A 19,088-nucleotide genomic window follows, 5' to 3' on the forward strand; every position below is an offset into this window, starting at 1 on the left:
CTGAAATATTGAGCCATGCAATCATTCACAGTAGATGTTACAAGTGCTGTGATTTGTGATTGTTGCCATGAATCTACCTAATTGTGTTATGCAGTCTGTGTATGACAATGGAACACATTTTTCTTGTGACATTTTGTTTCTATGTAACTGTTTGATTAATATAACTTGATCTTTGTCAACCATGTAAAAAAAACTTGATCCAAATGAAAGGCCATATCCGAGTAATATCTAATAAATAGTATAAACCAGTAATGCTGTGTCTGCCCATAAGAGTCCGGGCAGCGTGTGAGAGCGTGTACAAGAACACAATAAAAGTAGAAAAGTATAAAGTAAAGAGAGAGGACATTTAATCTATAACGTGCTGACACCTATTGGTAACAACCTCACATTGCACTGATAGATGGCACAGACTCAAGGCGCGGACACTATCTGTGTCACATTATTTCAAAGGTCATACATGAGGGGGTCCCTGGACTATTTTCTAATTTATAGGGGGGTCTATTGATGTGCAAACACATTTAAGAACATCTGCTTTACAGGTACAGACAACATGTGACTGATTCATGTTTACATCCTCTTTGTGATAGGAAATTTAAAGTTTATTTCATCTGTCCCTCTGCTGCTCCTCAGTGTTGCTGCATATCCCTCATTATATATACAGGTAACCTTTCTGAGTAAGTGATGGTTGATCTAAGAGCTGCTTCAACTTAAACATTTAAAACAACCCTGCAATATGAATTACCCTACTCAAGTGTTTCTGCTGTATTTAGTTCATTTAGGCAAATTTCACATGTTCTTCCTTTAATCCCTGGACCTGCATGAGTCTTGCAAGCTGACTTAAATATATCCAGTTAGAGATAAGTAGCTTTAAAGTTAGTCAAGTACTTTCTTTTGACAGGAAATCCGATCCATCTTCTTAGGAACACCTGAACACCATCTCACAGCCCTTGATCCTCGTCTCCTGCTCTGCACCTCACTGAGGAGGAGTGAATGTAAATCCACCAGCACAGATGCACGGGCTGCTCTCTGTGCCTTGGCCTTGCCTCACTTCCCCCCCGAGGGGCTGGAATCAATGAGGCAAAATGGAGCTTTCAGCACTCTCACAGTGTCGAGCTCAATGGAGCTTGACAGCGCCGGAGATTAATGAGGTGAGCTTCTGCTGAACAAGCAGGTCGGCCCTCAGAAACTACGTGGCCATGTTCAGCACGGCTGTCGAACACGGCTCCGATAACAAGTCTGTGCGCGTCCCTGCATTTTAATATCATGTATCCACACAAAAGAATGAGGCAAACAAGCAGTCACAATACTTGTATGGTTTTTTTTTATTGAAATATAGTCGAACCCTGAGGCTAGAGAAAAAGGCCACAGTTTGTTTGTGCCTCGTCTAGCTCCTCAGTCTGACACAGCCAGTTCCAACACAACAGACCTTTTTTTTCCAAAGACACACATTACACAACGGGTGGGAAACTCCAAATGGTGTTTGTATGATTGTTTTTGTTCATGTTGCCGTTTACGTGGCGCTTCACATCTTGACAAGGTTCCAGGACAGACACAACTCCAATCAGTTCAAATCAGTCAAGAATCAGTTTCTGATTTGAAAAAGTCACACAGCCTCTTCGATGACTTAAAAACAAAAGTGCTCAATTTGAGCTCACATATGATTCAGGGTCAATTAAACGGATATATAAAAACCTGTGCATCAAATCAGAAGGTTTGTTTGAGCGGGAAGGTGAAGGGTGGGGAACGGCTCAGAGAGTTAGATGAGAAGAGTAACAACATTCTTGTTTTAAATTATAAGTTATCTTATCTGCACACAAACCATTTCACCCGACTCTTTGTGTATTTCTCAACATCGTGACAAATTGAATTTCCCACTGAACAACAAAACATTTAAAAAAAACTACAAGTAGGATTGACTTTCCTTTTTCCCTGTTTTGGTGTTTGTGCGATTACGTTCTCATCCTGAGGCCGACCACATGAGCACAGATCCTTATGTTGACTTGTTTTCTTTTCCTTTCTGGCTCAGGACCAATTTTAGTTTCTTCATCACAAGTCTCTTCATAACGGGGCTTGAAGGAAAAGGCCGTTCAGCTGCTGAGAGTCCCAAAGAAAACCCAGGAAGGTAAAACACAAGGGGGGGGGGGTTATCGGTTATTTTTTTGTCCAGGTCTGGGACACACTGAGGTAACATAGACAGTAATAAATTATTCAGTCATTTAAAAAACACTTTGCAAGAATCATATCAATAATTCATATCAATAATACAAAAAGGTATCAAACATACATGATGCAACATTTTCATCAATCACATTTTTTTTTTTGTTTTATACTCCCCCCCCCCCCCCCATGGTCCAGAGTGTGTTGCTTCATTGTTCTAAGCTCAGTACTTCATTGTTTTCAGTCCTTCTCTGGAAACTCTCTTTGCCAGGTCCCTTAATCCCCAGTGGGAGCAGATCGATGCCTCCATCTTTTTTTGCTGAGGTTGTTTTTTCCACTTTCATGCTGAGGTGAAGTTGTCCGGCCTTCAATGTGTGAGCTTCTACCTCCTCCACTTGTAACGGAGTGCCCTTCAAATGGTTCCCATGTACTTCATCTCCGTTATGGCCAAGGCAACAGGCACACACAGGCACACAGGGCTACAATGCCAGTCGCCTATTTGCTCGTTTTGTGTCATTCAATTTTTTTTTACATTCAAATCATTTTTTTTCACCGTGCCTTTCATCTCACCTGCGGATTGGAACCAGGAGCAACATGCCAATAGTAAAGTCAGAAATTGTATTAAAAGTGCAAAAATGTATATTCTTCCTTCCAAGAGACGGTTTTCATCCGGACGAAATCAAAGAGTGCACCGAAAACTTTAGTGCGTTAACAGTACAAGCCATTTCATAGGTTATTAAATGGTACATTCCTACCCACCTCACGACTACAAACATGAAGACACTGAATGTTTTGTTGTGTGTGGTTTTCCTACAACTATACATGGTCTGTAGCTGGGTTAACATGGCTTTGAGCCCCAGGAGCATCACATCCCTCCCGACCCTGCTGTGGTCCCGGGGCTACAGTCTACTTCCCCAATCTGGGGGAGTGTCGTCCTTTACTGAGCGAGTTTTCACACATAGTCCTGAATTCAGTGGTGCCGTCTGAAAAGCCCCTAGATTGAAATAAAGTGACATCACATTATTTTGGTTAGTGGCAAGTGCAAATCAGCTTCTCCAGACAGTTTCAGCTCTGAAACATGAAGCTCTCATTATTAAACCTCATCTATTCCATGATATCCTACAGATTTGTAAAAACAGCATTGACTTACATTGCCACCTATAATTCGATTTTTATAGCACAAATATAATTGTCTCTACGTTTAGATAGAAAAAGAAAACATGGAAAGTATTTATGTATATATATATATGTGTGTAGGCAGCTTTTCCCATGGCGCCCATTCACTTGAGTGGGAAAGTGGTCTCAAGACGTTTGGACCCCACTGTATTTCCCAGGTCTGTTGTTCTCACAGTACTGATGACGACCCGGGCCGCACTGGGTGCGTGTCTGCTGCACGCCTGCAGCCGGGCTGCTACATGAGGTTCCTGGCGTGACTGAAATCAAAAACCAGACGTTCCGTGTCGTTTCCTGCATCCAGTGCAACCCAGACATAAACTTAGATACTGTCTGTATGTACGGGAAAATAATCCTTCATACGAGCGTGTGTAAACATGGCTGCTGACACATCAGTTTTGATATAAAACTCTGTTACGTTTAAAGTTAAACATCACACACAACCGATCAGACTCTCCGTTACAATTAGAATATTCAAACACGTGTTAAACAAGTTGATATGGCCATGGCATTCACCTGTCAATCATTTCCTCAGCCTCACGTCACGTTCCTTCCATCCTCTCCTAACTGACATCTCAAAGCCCGAGCGTCACATGACCACGAGGGACACGCTGTGCTCACAGAATTGGCTGTTCACCCATCGACAACACCGCACAACATCTATTTCCATCACGAACAAAAATCACCGCTCCCGTGTTTATCCCCCCTTGCTCTTATGAAGACAACCCATCCAGAGATCACACAGGGGCTTCTCTCCAAGAAGCCGTAAGAGTGTGAGGACGGACGGGTGATGACCAGCAGGTTGTTGGAGGTCCATAGTATCTGAAGTGCCATTTTCGAGCCAGTTCCTCCCTTTTCAATCCTTTTATCAAGAAGTCAAAAATCCCAACATCAAGGGGATTCTAATATCCGTAGTTCCACTTCTGAGTCTGTCGCCTTGTGCCACATTTGACGATAAGTTCAAACTTACACTTGATTGAGAAACAGTTCTTCTGTGTTGAATGCGGATGGACCGAATCAGAAGATCTTCAGAAAGGGACTGTAAATTGAGCAGGTGACAGCACTCATTCCAAGGCATTGTGAAGGGCTGAGGGGGCATCGGCCCATCGTTACATATCCATCATGTCCGTCAGCTATTCATCTCTCTCCCTTTTGTGCTCCAGTAGCTAACCACTGCTGGGGAGTTCCCTGACATCCAAAGGTACAGTATGTGGGTGTGCGTGTGGTTGTTTGAATGTTAAGAACGATTCAAAGGAACGAGGGAGGTCACAATATGGCACACTGGAACCTGTGGGAGCCTGTGGAACGTTCTGCTCTCCACTTCATCTTCTTTTTCTTCTTCAGGTTTCGCTCCGGGATCTGTTGTCTGTTGGTGTAGGGGGGGAAGGAAAAGAAAAAAAGAAACAGTTTGAATAAACAATCTTATCTCAAGGTTCACTAACTAGTATAATAATCCAGCAATAGTAATCATGTTAGTTTATAAAAATGTATTTATAGGGAAACTATTATAAAAGAGCAGTGAACATGTTTTGCTACTCAATATAGCTTTCTACAGTCTGGCCACAAGAAGGCAGTGTTTCATCACTCTGTCAGAAGAGCAGTTCCCTCGTGTGTCAGTTACCCAGGTGGCATTGGAACACGAGGACTCTCCACTGCTCTGTGGTTGGTTTTCTATTAACAGATAAAGTGGTGAACACAGTAGTCCTCTGCTACTGTGCACTCCAGTCCTATAATACTATGACCAGACAACCTGTTGCTTACTGGTTCCTGCAACAAGAGACAGCCTAAAATACGGGATGAGACCACATAGAAAGCTTAGACACAAACCAAATTCTTCTAAAATTACATGTGTGTCAAGACAGGAAATAGCTCTGGGATTTTTATTTTCCTTTTCCCACTCTTCCTTAAAACAAGTTCACTGCCCTCACACACCAACTCTGTCTCAGTTAAAATTAGACTCATTTTAAATTAAAGAAATCTGTCTTACAGTAAGAAAAGTAAGTTCATTATCTCCTGGAAAAAGTTGATAAATCAGAAGTGAACCTGAAGTTACCTTATGACGCGGACGAGCTCATGAAAGGCTTTGTCCACATTCATTGGAGGATCCTTAGCACTGGTTTCAATATAAGTTATCTGAAGAGGTAAGCAGAAATACTCAAATCAGTTCATCACTAAACCAATAACTCCATAAGAGTACTGCATAAATCAGAGGGATATAGTAATAAATAGCATTCAAATACTATATTGTTGACAAACAACAGGGGACATAAATAACAGCTGTCTGATGACCTGGAACTAATAGAGAAGTACATGAAGACATCATTAATTAAGTCTCACCTCAGACAAAGACTAACTGGCACAATGCCAGACTGCATGAATACTAATTACACTAAATTAAAAAGGGGCCCTTGAATCCAAAATGGAAAAAGAAAAAAAAACAGCATGAGATAAAAAGTCCCAAGTTTGTGTGTTACAAACCGTGATATTGTGAGTACACCATTATATATTTGTAAAAATCACATTGCGATTTTTCCTCACTGCCCTTAAAACTTAAACATATAAATCAGCTGGCTGCAGACTAGTATAGGAGAAGTACTTCAGGACATATTCACCACTTACATTATGTTTTGCTGCCATCTCTTGACCCTGTTCACTGGTGACCTTTCTCAGGTGCACCAGGTCCACTTTGTTTGCCACCAGCACCATAGGGAAGGCCTCCCTGAGAGGAGAACAACACACAAGTGACACAGCATTGGTTTGACAGGAAAGAGCACGAGCATCATTGTACCACACGATTAGTCTATAAAACGTCAACTTACTGCAGCACTTAAATGTTGCAGTAGAGCCAGCTACAGTTGAGCATCACCAAAAAAGGACAGACAGCACGTCGCTAAGTTTTTGCCTCTTTTTTTTTTGTTCCATCTCAAGCTCACTTTTATTGGCTGCTGTCAGAGAACAAGCACTTATTTTCTCTTTCACTACAAATTAGATGTTTGGCCAAACTGGTCTGCAGCTTTAGGAACCTCGGGTGAGGAGGAGACCCGGATCAGCATTAATCATTCTCATGCAGAGCAATATGACCACCAGTCATAGTTTTCAAGTATTTCCAAGCCTCTGTAAAGCTTTGACTTGCCTGGTCTCTGACCAGTGCTATATAAATAAACTTTCCTTGCCAGTTAGAGCAGACTTTTCTGCCGAGTCCACAAAACTCCAAACTGTGCTGACTGAGACAAAGTTTGGCTTAAATGTCTGGTTTGCATCATTACGTTAACGTGTTTAGAATTTCTGTGTGTGTGTGTGTGTGTGTGTGTTTGTGTACCCAGTTTAACTGATCAGTCAATTCGGTCTGAGGTCTGACTCAAATTTGCTCAAATTTATTCAGCAAAGATGCTTTTTAAACAAACAGATGAAACTAAATGGAAACAAATTGAGACACAGGTCAAAAAAAGTTTCCTCCTGAAACAGGAAGGGGAAGTCAAGCAGATGACATTGCATACTTCACATCTGCAGAGGACATTTAAGTGTTTAAAATCTATATCAAAATGTCTGATTAGCTCGACAAGTTGAATTCACACCACACATTTTTCACACACAAATGATCGGCTATGTGTTTGTAGTGAGAACCATCCTACACACACACGGCTTTTCAACTGGTTTCCCTTGGCTCAAGTTCTTGATTTCATTGTTCTCTTCATGTTGGAGCAATTCAAGATAATACCCTGAGATCTAATCAAATTAAAATTATAGCACAATAGTGTTTCATATTCAAATTGCCTAAGTTTTATATTTGTGCATGGACTGACCTGTCTTTGACCCGTAGTATAAGTTGATGGAATCGGTCAACGTGTTCAAAGCTGGCCTTGTCCGTCACGGAGAAGACGATGAGGAAGCCGTCTCCTGTCCTCATATACTGCTCCCTCATCGCACTGAATTCTTCCTGGCCGGCTGTGTCCAGCACTGGGTGGAAGGAGGGAGATACATGTACATACTGTAACCTTGGTTCACAGACTGGGACAATTGGTAGAGCTGTACACGACCAGGATAAAAGATACGTCAATAGGTAAAGATCCTCACCAACACAGGGTACCAACAGCAAAAAGAAATATCTTTAAGTGAGCTTTTACTCTGTTCTTTTTATTAGTATTCAAGTAATTTTACCAAACAAGTTATTTTGTAAGGTCTGTTGATATTTTGGCACTTTTAACCCAAATTTGAACTACTACAGGTTCATTTTATTGTCTTTATAGATTCCATCTGTATTTCTCTTTTTGGGTATGTACGTATATGCAAATGCCTGAATGAATGTATGGTCTTTGTCCAGTGCCTTTTTAAACCTGTTTTTCCGGACAATGAAGATTTTCCATCAATCATAAAGCTGCTTATTCTAGTGTGTAGTTTTTTTACTGCACCACCTATATGCCTCATTCAACTTAACGGTCAGGTAGGTTCTTATCAAGCATACCATCACCTATCATACCTGTGATAAAGAGTCAAGAGTTATTCCAAATATTAAGTATAGAAAACCTCGAAAAAAGCATTGAAATTCTTATTTACTGAAGAATGTAAAATGACTCTGAGTCTAAAGGAATCATTGCACAATGAATTGTGTACATTTTTGTTATTGATATCTGTTTCAATTTTCTGCGGACGTAAAATGTCAGAAAAGGAGGGTTTGTTTTCTCCTCTGGGGAGGTTGTGTTCCTGCCCCTTTCTTTTGGTCTGTTAGTTTGTTCATAACACAAAAAAGAAACGATTACATGTTGGGGTGGATCTGGACAAAGGGGCATATCCAGGAATCTGTTATTACTTTTTTAAACATTGCATGACTGCGAGGACATGTTTTGACAATTTCCCCCAAAACATTTATGAATCTCGATGAAAAAGAGAACTCATATCTTCGAGTCTGAGCAACTCGGTGCAGTCTGATTGAATTTATGGGGACTGTTGGGCCTTGGCGGTGGTATACATTCCACTGAAAGCCAGTCTAGACTCCCCGGTGACTGTGTGTAATCACCTCCGCCCACACACTTCCATAACTGAGCAACACACTAGTAGAAAGTAGCGGCCCATTACCACAACCAGCGAAACGTTTAAGCTAAATCTGATGTTATAAAACGATTGTGTCCACTCCAAAGAGTTCTCAGGCCGTTGCATGGGGATGGGAGCAGATGTCAATAATTGACATCTGAATGACACAAACAAGCTTTCACAATAACTGTGAAACTGTTTTTTTTCTAACTCTTTTCAGAGTTTCGTGTGTTTGCAGCAAACTGACGACTTCATGAGGGGAAATAATACATAATTTCTCCCACATGCAGCGACCATGAAAGAGCTCTCTGATTTAAATGTCATCAAATCTTTCAGGGAGAGTTCCCATTTCATAGCTTACTCAGCGTGGGAAACAGCAACATAGAGTATGTTCACTCATTGGTCAGTGGTGGACGTGTTTAACTGAATCCAAAATGAAAATATACATAGAATAGTATGTGAGCATTGACAGATAAGATCATGTGCAGGTGCAGACTGGTTCATATCACATGCACGCTACTCACCATCCAGTATTGCCCACTGCCCGTCGATCTCTGTGTGTTTCAGATACGAGTCCTCTATCGTGGGATCGTAGTCCGGCACGAAGATCTTCTGGAAGAATTGTATGGTGAGGGCGCTCTTCCCGACACCGCCATCCCCCACCACCACCAGCTTGTATGTTGGCAGGTTGTCACTTGGCACGGCGCTGGTTGCCATGGTGACCTTGACAGTGACGGTAAAAGGCTAGAAGGTGGCTGACGAGACACACCTGGCTGAGAGAGAGAGAGAGAGAGAGAGAGAGAAAGAGAGAGACAAGGGTCACTCATAGTGCTACAGGGTGCGTGACAGAGTTCACAGAGTTCAACCTTAACGTTTTTAGACTGAGGTGCTTGGAGGCAGGGCTAAGACACGCCTACCTACCCAACCATGAGCTGCCACTGGTTTGACTGGAGGGTGTTATGACCCACTACCCACCACAAGCTGCCGCTGGTTTGACTGGAGGGTGTTACATTTTTCAAATATGTATACATGCCATGACGCAGATGTCCCAAATGCTCGACACTACATAAGTATTGGCTCTGCAGGGTCCCAGATGGTTTGAAACACTAGATGTTGTAATGAAACATGATCAACCCATAAATGTAGGCCAATAATCTTATGAATGTGATGATAAATGTGAAATCAAAACCAGCATTTAGGTCTTTCATCATATAAAGGTCATAACATATATACGATATTTTATAGCTGTAACATAATTTTTTTAATGATTGGTTTTGCTTATATGATTGTAACTGTTTGTGTGTGGTGGACATCGGCATGCACAATGGGTGTAATCAGAGTAAACTATAGTGGCTTGTACTATTGTACAGTAACCAGTTCAAAAACTGAACTGGTGACGATATCGGACATGAGATAAAGTTGACACCTGATTTATTTTTCCACCACCGGGACGGCTGTGGCTCAGGGGTTAGAGCGGTCGTACACCAACCAGAAGGCCGTCCCCATTTCGCATGTCAAATGTCCTTGGGCAAGATACTGACCCCAAAATAGAGAAAATGGATGAACTGTATGAATGTGTGAGTGAATGTAAAACTGTACTGTAAAAAATTGGAGTGGTCATCCAGAGTAAAAAGTATTAAATACAGACCATTTACCAGTAAGTAAGACAAGCTTTAACATGAGCAGGAGTTGTGATTGTTTGTGTTTCTACTGTAACTTTAAAGCAGAGGAGTCTCACACTTACACTGCTGTGTTCCTGCTCTTACTCTCAAACAGACAACAGCCTCACTGTTGTCTGATCCCCTCTCCTTCAGCTCTATTGGAGCCATATGCACTTTCTTAAGATGCTGCTAATGCAAACCGAACATTTCCTGAAACTTCTGTTTCATATTAGAAGCTTCCAATTGACAAACCACAAAAGGATTTTATTGTGAAACAGCTGCAGGAAATGAATCATTATTTTTCATAAAATCTATTGTATAAATGCCTTTTTGAGAAAATACAATGGCCAATTCGGGTTTTGAATTTTTCAATGTTTAAGGAAGGATGGAAAAGCTGCAACAATAAGGCGGGTAATATGAAAGTTTGTCACTGAGAGGCCTTACTTTTATATGTATAGAAAACCGCCAGCACTTATTCCACATCACTGGCTCACTTAAATCATAGCTATCGTAACATCTGACATTGGCATGTTGTCATCTCTGCTATTGTGTTTGCTGAATTTAATTAATAAATAAAGTGCCAAAAAAAATTGGCTTTCCGTTTTAATGAAGGAAATGAATCGACCGGATCTCTTCATTCATTTCGTTGCCACTGAAATATGATTATGGTTTAAGTACCGGCTAAATGAATGTCCGCATTGTTCAAATGCAATCCTTCTTTAAAGCTGTCTCAACTTCCTGAAATGGGCAGGCAAGTCCAAACGATCCCCAAAAAATGTTCACACATGACACATGATTTGGTTCGTGGTTCTTTTAATCAAGACTGAAACCAACTCTGTTGATCGGACTCAATTTTAGTCAGTCCTTTCTTTGACCATGTTCCATCCAGGTTTCATGGAAATCTGTTCTGTAGTGTTGCCGTAAACCAACCACCGGACAAATGAAAATAAACAAATAAGCTCCTTGGTAGAGCTAATTATTTTAGTCAAGCCTTTCACAGTGTTGACACTACCACCTTACTTTGAAACCCCCAGATTTATAGATTTTTTAAACTGTACCAACAGTCAAAAGCCAAAAAAACAAAAAGATTACATATATTCCCCAACTGCAAGCATAACAAACCAACTCCCACCCACCCACACACCCATTCCTCCCTCATCCACCAGGAAACAGCTGTCAGCTGGCTGAAGTCCATCCTTTCCTGCCCAGCACAAAGAAGGGAAGGAAGATGTTTCCTTCCTTTCCAAAGCCAGCCAGCCTATCAATCAGTCTGCAGCAGTCAGCCTGCCGGGTTGGGCAAATAATTTGAAGCCAAAGAAGCCAAATTCCTGATGTTAAAAAGCATCTTCTGTCTGGTAGCTCTGAGGCTGTCAGAAAGTCACTAAATAGACCTCTTAGCCATCATCCTTATCAGAGGATTTTCCAATACTGTACAGAAAAACCAACACAACAGCTTGAGAGGCTCTATGAAATCCCACAGCCTACCCGTGGTGGTTTTCACACCAGACTCACTGAAGCCAAGTCAGGTCACAACCTTGTAGGGTGTGTCAGCATTTCCCCCTGCAAGTCTCTTTGGTGGGGTACACACAGTTCTCTGAAAACCCAGTTGGTTTCATTCTGTGAGACTAAAATATTACACACCAGTTTGAACCAGATTCCTTTGGGAGTGGAAACTTACTAGGGGAAATTTACTATGTGTCAAACCAAAGTTAGTCATACAACCAATGTGGCGGCTATACTGCTTTACAAAGCACCAAAATTCAGCATGCCAACCGAGGCTGCGCAGTAAATACTTCCAGCATAGTGCACAACATACTCACGTGCACAAGCGCTTTCGGATCTGAGTGTTTTCCTGCAGCCTTTGACCTTGAATTCACATCAAACCGGCACGTTCCAACACTGACAACTGGGAGGACAAGTTGGAAATCTCCAGTCTCATAAATCAAACCCATAAAATATGTGCTCGCCCTACGGTTAATAATGTTTTTACTGTCCATGCGGACGGTCAGACCTCATAGTTTCAGCTGCTGTTGTGGCATACAAGGCAGTTTTTTCTCCAGCCAGGATGGATGAATCGAAATTATCCACAGCATAAACTGTATATAAGTATAAAGATGGACGTGGTGGCTCCACATCCAGAGTCTGCGCACTAGCAATTTGGGATGGAGCCCCAGTAGAGAGGCCCCTGAAGATTCATATGCTCAACCAATCAAGAGTCTGTCTCAGCTCTCAATCAAGACTTTCACCCGATCGAAAAAATGAGTTTACCTAAGCTTCCCTGCAAAATGAACACTTAGATGTGAGTAGAAAAGTATCTTTGAGAAATGTATGTTTGTATTCATAGTTTTTGTCTTTTCCACATCGAATCCATTAACATGGAGGAAGCAGGGTTAAAGACCTATGATGCACCCAGCCAACAGGTGGCCCTTGGGATGCTTTGGCTTCACTTCCGGGGACCTGTCATGTCATCCATCTTTATATTCCCTCTAGATCCACATTAGACTGTCCTTGTTACAAACTCAATGTCTTCATTTTAAATTCTCAACACTACGTTCCAACACCACATTAGTACAGAACACATCACAGCTATTATTTGGATTAATTGGGCTTCATGTTGCACACACAATGGACGTGTAACAGTTACGTCAACAGGACCATTAAAGATGTACAGGATTGTTTTGTGTGTTCTCTCACTAAATTCCTTACCTACAGAGCTGATCTCTATGGCTTTGGCTAATCAAGGAACACAAGTTGCTTTATATCCACTGATACATCTACAAGACCAATGAAGGGCATCATCCTTTGACATATTCTGTGCATTTTCAGCAAACCTGTCTACACTGACATATGATTATCTAATGTGTGAAATTACATGAAACAGCTGAAGCGGGTTTGCTTTGAAGCTCGTATTTATCCTCACAATGACACCATTAAAGGCTCTTCAGGCACTTGAGTAGCGGCGAGTTGCTGCCTTGGGAAAAGGATAAAGGGACTTCCCTCTTCACATGGGAACAAAGCAGCAACAAAAGTCACAGAACAGGAATAAGGAAGGACACGGTACACACTGTACTGTAGCACTGATAGCAACACTCACACTTGATCATTCAAAAGGAGGTGTTGAGACATAACTTCACTGAGTTCACAATGTACCTTAATTTTTGTAGGAACATGGTTTTGAGTATTAGTATAAGCACAGCTCTGGTTTTTGTCATTATGACAAGTGAAGTTGAAGCAATAGTTCACGTTCAAGGCATGAGAGACTCAAACAGTTCCATACCAGTATGGGTATTTCTTTTTAATGTAGTAAAATGATAAAATGATATATTTATTATTTCACCATACTTTCCTGTACTAATCTGCCCATCTTATGACGTGTGCAGCAGTTGGCCCCTCAAATAACCCTGTGTGTTCAACACTCTTCTTCAACAAGCAACTCATAGTGTAGTGTGACAATTGTGCAACAGGAAGTCACGAATACAAAATATGCTTTATAATAGTTCATATTAAGTTAATTTATTCCAGAAAACGATGCTGTTAGATTTCCTCCAGTGATGACAGACTTCACACTAAGCTCTTTAGCACCTTGTGTAACATTTGGCAGAGAGAACAAAGTACAAGGAGGTAAATAAAAGGCTCTGCGGCTGATCACATGATGGTGGGTCATCATCACCAATGACTAACTTGACAGTTTTCAGTCTCACGGCACCGTTTGAGAATTCAGCCAAAAAACTACTTTTAAGAATTTATCTGTAAATGAGGCTGCAATTCACAAACAATTATCATACATATCTCACAAATGCACATCAACTCACTACGGCATTTAGACCTCTGACCTTTCCATTCATTAATTCAGATTTACTTAACACTGATTACTTAACATGGCCTGTTTTATGTAAACAGTTCATTCCCAGTTGCATTTGGCGAAAGAGCAGATGCAATGAGGTAAGAAGATGAAAACAATGAATCCTATCTTATAGTACACGGAAGGTTGAACATTTGTAGTTGTTAGTTCCATGCTAAACTTTTATGAATCGCACACCTGTTTGGGTCCATGGCCGTGTTAGTCTTAAAATGAGGTGTGCTCAGGTCTATTAAGCATATCGATGAATAAAATAGTTTTCCAAAATGAAACATCAGCCCATATATGTTTTAAAGAAATGACAATGATTTTTTAAGATGTTGTTATAAAACCCTTATGACAAAAAGTTGTAACCGAGGAAAAGTAAAATTAGAGTTGGGCTCTAATTTTAAGGGGACATTATCAAAATGGTAATATAAAATGTAGGCAGGTGCTTAGTGCATTTAAAACAAACAGATGGTCGGCTTGTCTGCTGACAATTTGCACACATGCAGATTGGTTTCATCTGCCCTGAAACCTTCTCTCCAACTACCTGGCAAATCCACCATTTTAATAACAATCTGCCCTGGCTTATAATGAGAATAGGAAATGGCACTCTGATTGGTTTGTTTCATGCGCTCGGTGCAATGGGCCTTTTTCTGCCAATAAACTTGCAAACATGGATCATGACCAATTCTAAAAGGTGCTAACTACATACCATGTGCTTAGAGCACCTGTATTAACTAGAACAACGTTTTTATGTTGATTGTAAGATACATATTTCTGATTGAAAACAAAGACATATCCTTACGATAACTTTTATCTCATATGTATTAGGCCGAGCTGACAGGAGTCGTTAACAACCAACAGTAATAAACTACACAATAGAAAGTAGAGATGTTTTGTAAATATATATGATATAAACACTGCATTAAAAAAGTATTTCCTGGTCAGGTTCAAGCCCCAATAACTTAATATAGTAATAATCATATAGTTACATACAATAAAACTCGAAATGTATAATGTCTTGTCTTTTTAGCTCTTGAGCACTTCATTGGATAATTGCTCTGCCTTTGCCCTGAGCTAACTCTTATTAATGAGCAAAAAATCATCCATCATTTCTGATTTATTTTGTTGGCCGGTTTTGTCAGGGCTGCCAAATGACTGAACGTGCAACCTTGTGGTCACAGGCCAGCTTTTCTACACTGTCAGTGTTACATGGTGAGATGACACACATACAGTACGAGTCCACAGCTGAACCTCACGGGAATCAATATTTAATAAACCAGTCACACCAAACGCTGCATCGTCACATCTTCCACATGGCAATTTCCTCCTGGTCAAAGGTCACAATTAAGGAAAATTATGAAACAACAAGCACAAGTCAGCTCACAGGCAACGTCAGCCTCCTCCTCATCATCACCATCATCATCATCACCATCAGCAGCAGCAGCAGTGTTTGACATTTCCATTAAGTTGTGGTGGAGGGATAAAGACATATCTGTCCCCAGACAGACAAATTATCTGGTGATTTCACCTCGCTATTAATAGGGACGAACGTGTGTGTGAGTGTGTTCGTGCGCGGACTGACTGGTGCTCCTGAATGATCTCATCCTATGATTTGATAGATAAAGAATCCCTCTGTTCTCTCGTGCACCAGCTGTTTAATGTGCACACGCCACCTCCTTGCACAGCTGGACGCCGCGCCACCGTGTGTGTGTGCGTGTGTGTGTGTGTGTGTATACAGCTGTTCGAAGGTAGAGGAGGATGATGAAAACACATAAATGTATATAAATGTATATACATGTATATACAGCGAAAGGTTCTGTATTCATTTCTCACAGAACCCCACAAACATAAAATAAGCACTGTGTGTTTTTGCTTCGCCCCAACGGGAAGACGCTTCACACACAGAGGCAAGGCCCGTCTCTCTCTCTCTCTCTCTCTCTCTATTTCTATGTGTGTGCGTGTGTGTGTGTGTGTGTTTGTGTTCGTGTGTGTGCCTGTGTGTGTCTGTGTGAGCGAGGCCGAACAGAAGACCGACAGTAGCCGCCCCTGAATAACGGAATCCTGCTCTCATCCCCTCTCTCTCTCTCTTTCTCTCTCTCTCTCCCTATCTCTCTCTCACATTAGCGTGATTAAAAACGAGCTAGCCCCCGTTAGCATCTCGTCCACCGGAGGAAACCATGACAGTTAGCTGCTCTCCACTAAGTTCTCTCTCTCCTCACACTACTTCGCTCATTTTAGGTGTTTCCCCCCCACCCTCCTCCGCTGCGTCCACTCACCACTCGCCGCTTTCCGATGGGGGGGCTCCCGCTGACCGTGAACACACACGGACACACACACGCACAAAGAACCGTCCTCCTCACGCCGACTCGTCCCTCCTCATCTCCGGCCGCGTCTCGGCGTCGAAGCCCCGCCGCCCTGTCGCCGCCGCTGGGAGTGAGCTCCCCACATCTGCGGAGCGATACGCCGACGAGCTAATCTCCGTATTGCAACAGCTGATGCTATATATAGACGAGCCGCCGGAGGGGTGGCCGCGGCCTCTGTTTCAATCTAACACGATTAAATGTTGTTTTTTCTCTCACAATTTCATATCAAAAATTAGTTGTTAGTATTCACGTCTTTGTGTCATGGTGTAGTTTTTGTGTTACAGTCCTAAAAGCGTAGGAAGCATTTTGAGAACACCCCCTATTCGTTAGAATGGACTCTTCCCCCTGTGTAGCGGACGGCTTTAAAGGGATAGTCCTGTCAAATGATCCCTTCTTAATTTAGGGACAGTTAAAGGGATTAATTAGCGTTGGGGGGGTATAAATCACGTGTTTGTGTGTCGCTATGTTGCTAAGGTTAAATCAACTTTATATGAATCTAATCCATTCATTGATGCATTATTATAGGAACAAAGATCAGCGCTACATTATATTATTTGATATATCTTTATAGATATTTATGTTCCTGTTTCTAAGTGAGAACACCATATATATATTACATACAGAGACACACCATTTAATAATTGCATGTGTAATAACCTGGTAGTAAACGAGTAACAGGTGATGGCTGCAAGGTTAAAAAAAGTGAAGTTTCAGCTCATTAGTTCAAGTTCCAAGGTTAGAATATGTCACTTGAGCCACTCTTCTGGGTCATTGCTGCATGTCATGTTAGTTGACCTCTCCATAGCTTAAAAAATGCAGCCATTTTAATATCCTGACTACTAATGTTCATTCTTACACCCAGCAGTGTCACAGGAAGCCACGGCACAGTAACAGCGTGCCACGCACCCTGAGGCTGAAGCAGCTAAATGGAATTCAACCATCATTAATCAGCCGTTATTATTTTGTCAACAACACAGCTTTCCCTATTGTGTGGGTCTAAATTTCTTCTCTGTAAAACACAACCCTTGCTTTCAGGAATTTATCTCATGTAGCGCACATTTTCACATGTTTGTCGCGTGTAAAGGAATACAGCATGTAGAAACATCCATATGGCAAAATATGGACCCATTAGATTTTCATTTGTGAAATGTCAGACAATGCACGTGTGCATGTGACGACAGCAACCACACATGTAATGACAGGGAAGTGAGTAATCATATGTCATACATAGACATGGGCTTTTACATTATTCATGCAATTAGAAGGAAAGTGTAACTATAATAATTTTGTGCAAAATCTTTATGTCATAAATAATGACTTAGTACCTCAAGCTCAAGAGGCAAAAACTCTTGTTCTTCTGTTTGGGTGAGCAGGTAATTTGATTATCAACACATAATGTATTATAACACCTTTTTAATGTCCAGTGAAGGAGGATATAGAGATGGTCTCCTTGTTCGTTTGAGCTAGAGGTTAAGGAGAAAGATAAGGATCTGATCAATCAATAGAAAAGAATGTGTGTGTGAGAGAGAGAGAGAGAGAGAGAGAGAGAGAGAGAGATTGACAGACAGAGGAGAGAGACAGAGAGAGAGAGAGAGATGCTGTGGGCCATAATAGTGACTTATTAGTTACTCACACAGCTGGGGGCCAATTTAAAGACCTGCTTCCCAGAAAAACCTTGGGATTTATGATGTTGTTTGCCAATGGATGAGTGTATTCTGAAAAATCCACTCCGAGCCACTGAGGACTTAAGTAATCCCATGAGGCATTCCTTTACAGACAACACACACATGCATAAACATCATCATGTGTTAATACCAGGTGTGAACAGGGTCTGTACACCTTTCCTACATTACTTTACAGACTGTTTATGATGAGAAGAATTCAGGTATTAGATGTTTTTCATGTCACGTTACAGTGTCTACATGTTGGGAAACAAAGTGGTCACATTCACACACCAAGCATCCAAACCAATTCTCTCCCTACATTATACGTGATGAGAGAATGAAGGAAAAGGTCTTCAGGGTTGTTTGACCCTGTTTGACATAAGCTACTATTGATTTAGGCTTTGGAGGACTTGTAGGAAACAATCATGAGCTGGTGAATTGATTGACTGGGTTACAGATTGTTTCATTCAGTGAGAGTTCACCCGACGGGATTGGACGGCAGGTTAATGGGATCTTAATTTCAGAATTGATTTCCCCTGAATACTCCTTATTTTTCTTCACATGCTGCAGGTGTTCATGGGGCAAGGTCAGGCAGAGTGCAGCGTGAGCCTTTCTGACGGCAGCCATATGCCTGCAGTCACTCACTGCACACATTCATAGTGGGCAACATGTTTAACTTGTTTATCCTGATAGGAATAATTTAAATCTTGAGTTATCGACACTTAGGATCACGGATCATTAAGCCCCAGTGACGATAACTGATGACTGACATTGGTCCCTGCCTAATTCTTTCCCCAGCCCCATTCAAAAACTCTCAACATATGTGGTTTTCTCCCAGCATGCATTGTGCCAAAGAGAACCATGAAATGCTTCTAGTTCACCACAGGACAGACACGCCTCTATATGGTCTTTGTTATGATATGATGGGAAATGAATGTTATGAACATGAAAAACTGAAAATGTTCCCTTGTATGACTGTGGATGCTCATCTGTAAATGGTTCACATCTGGTTATAGAATAGAATAGGATAGAATAGAATAGAATAGGATTTTTCTATGTCTTTCTCTTCAAACACACACACACGTTCCACACAAACACAAAGACACACTTTTCCATTGCCTCTTGCCTGTTTCCATGGAGACTGCAGCGAGCTCTTTCTTTCTGCCAAGATCAGACGGTCTGACATGAACACAAA

At 41.4% G+C, this 19,088-nt stretch overlaps 1 protein-coding gene across 5 annotated transcripts; it reads right to left on the reverse strand.

Moving 5' to 3' along the window:
• Positions 1 to 1,298: 1,298 nt before the first annotated feature.
• On the reverse strand, positions 1,299 to 16,341 carry mrasa (muscle RAS oncogene homolog a). 5 transcript variants are annotated; one of them, XR_009924019.1, is made up of 7 exons: positions 16,143 to 16,341; positions 8,883 to 9,131; positions 7,134 to 7,287; positions 5,950 to 6,049; positions 5,384 to 5,463; positions 4,301 to 4,696; positions 1,299 to 2,094 (listed from the first exon to the last, which is right to left on the reverse strand). XR_009924019.1 is itself a non-coding variant. In XM_062402503.1 (7 exons), exons 2-7 carry the CDS (start codon positions 9,073 to 9,075, stop codon positions 2,088 to 2,090), a joined length of 612 nt encoding a protein of 203 aa, XP_062258487.1. In that variant the 5' UTR covers positions 9,076 to 9,131; positions 16,143 to 16,341; the 3' UTR covers positions 1,299 to 2,087. The 5 variants fall into 5 exon arrangements, 3 of the variants coding, with proteins under 3 accessions (XP_062258487.1, XP_062258486.1, XP_062258485.1); XR_009924018.1 differs by having other exon boundaries at positions 1,299 to 3,590; positions 3,847 to 4,696; XM_062402503.1 differs by having other exon boundaries at positions 4,619 to 4,696.
• Positions 16,342 to 19,088: the final 2,747 nt, after the last annotated feature.

Source organism: Platichthys flesus, chromosome 13 (genome assembly GCF_949316205.1).
Source record: "Platichthys flesus chromosome 13, fPlaFle2.1, whole genome shotgun sequence".
Taxonomy (NCBI): Eukaryota; Metazoa; Chordata; class Actinopteri; order Pleuronectiformes; family Pleuronectidae; genus Platichthys; species Platichthys flesus.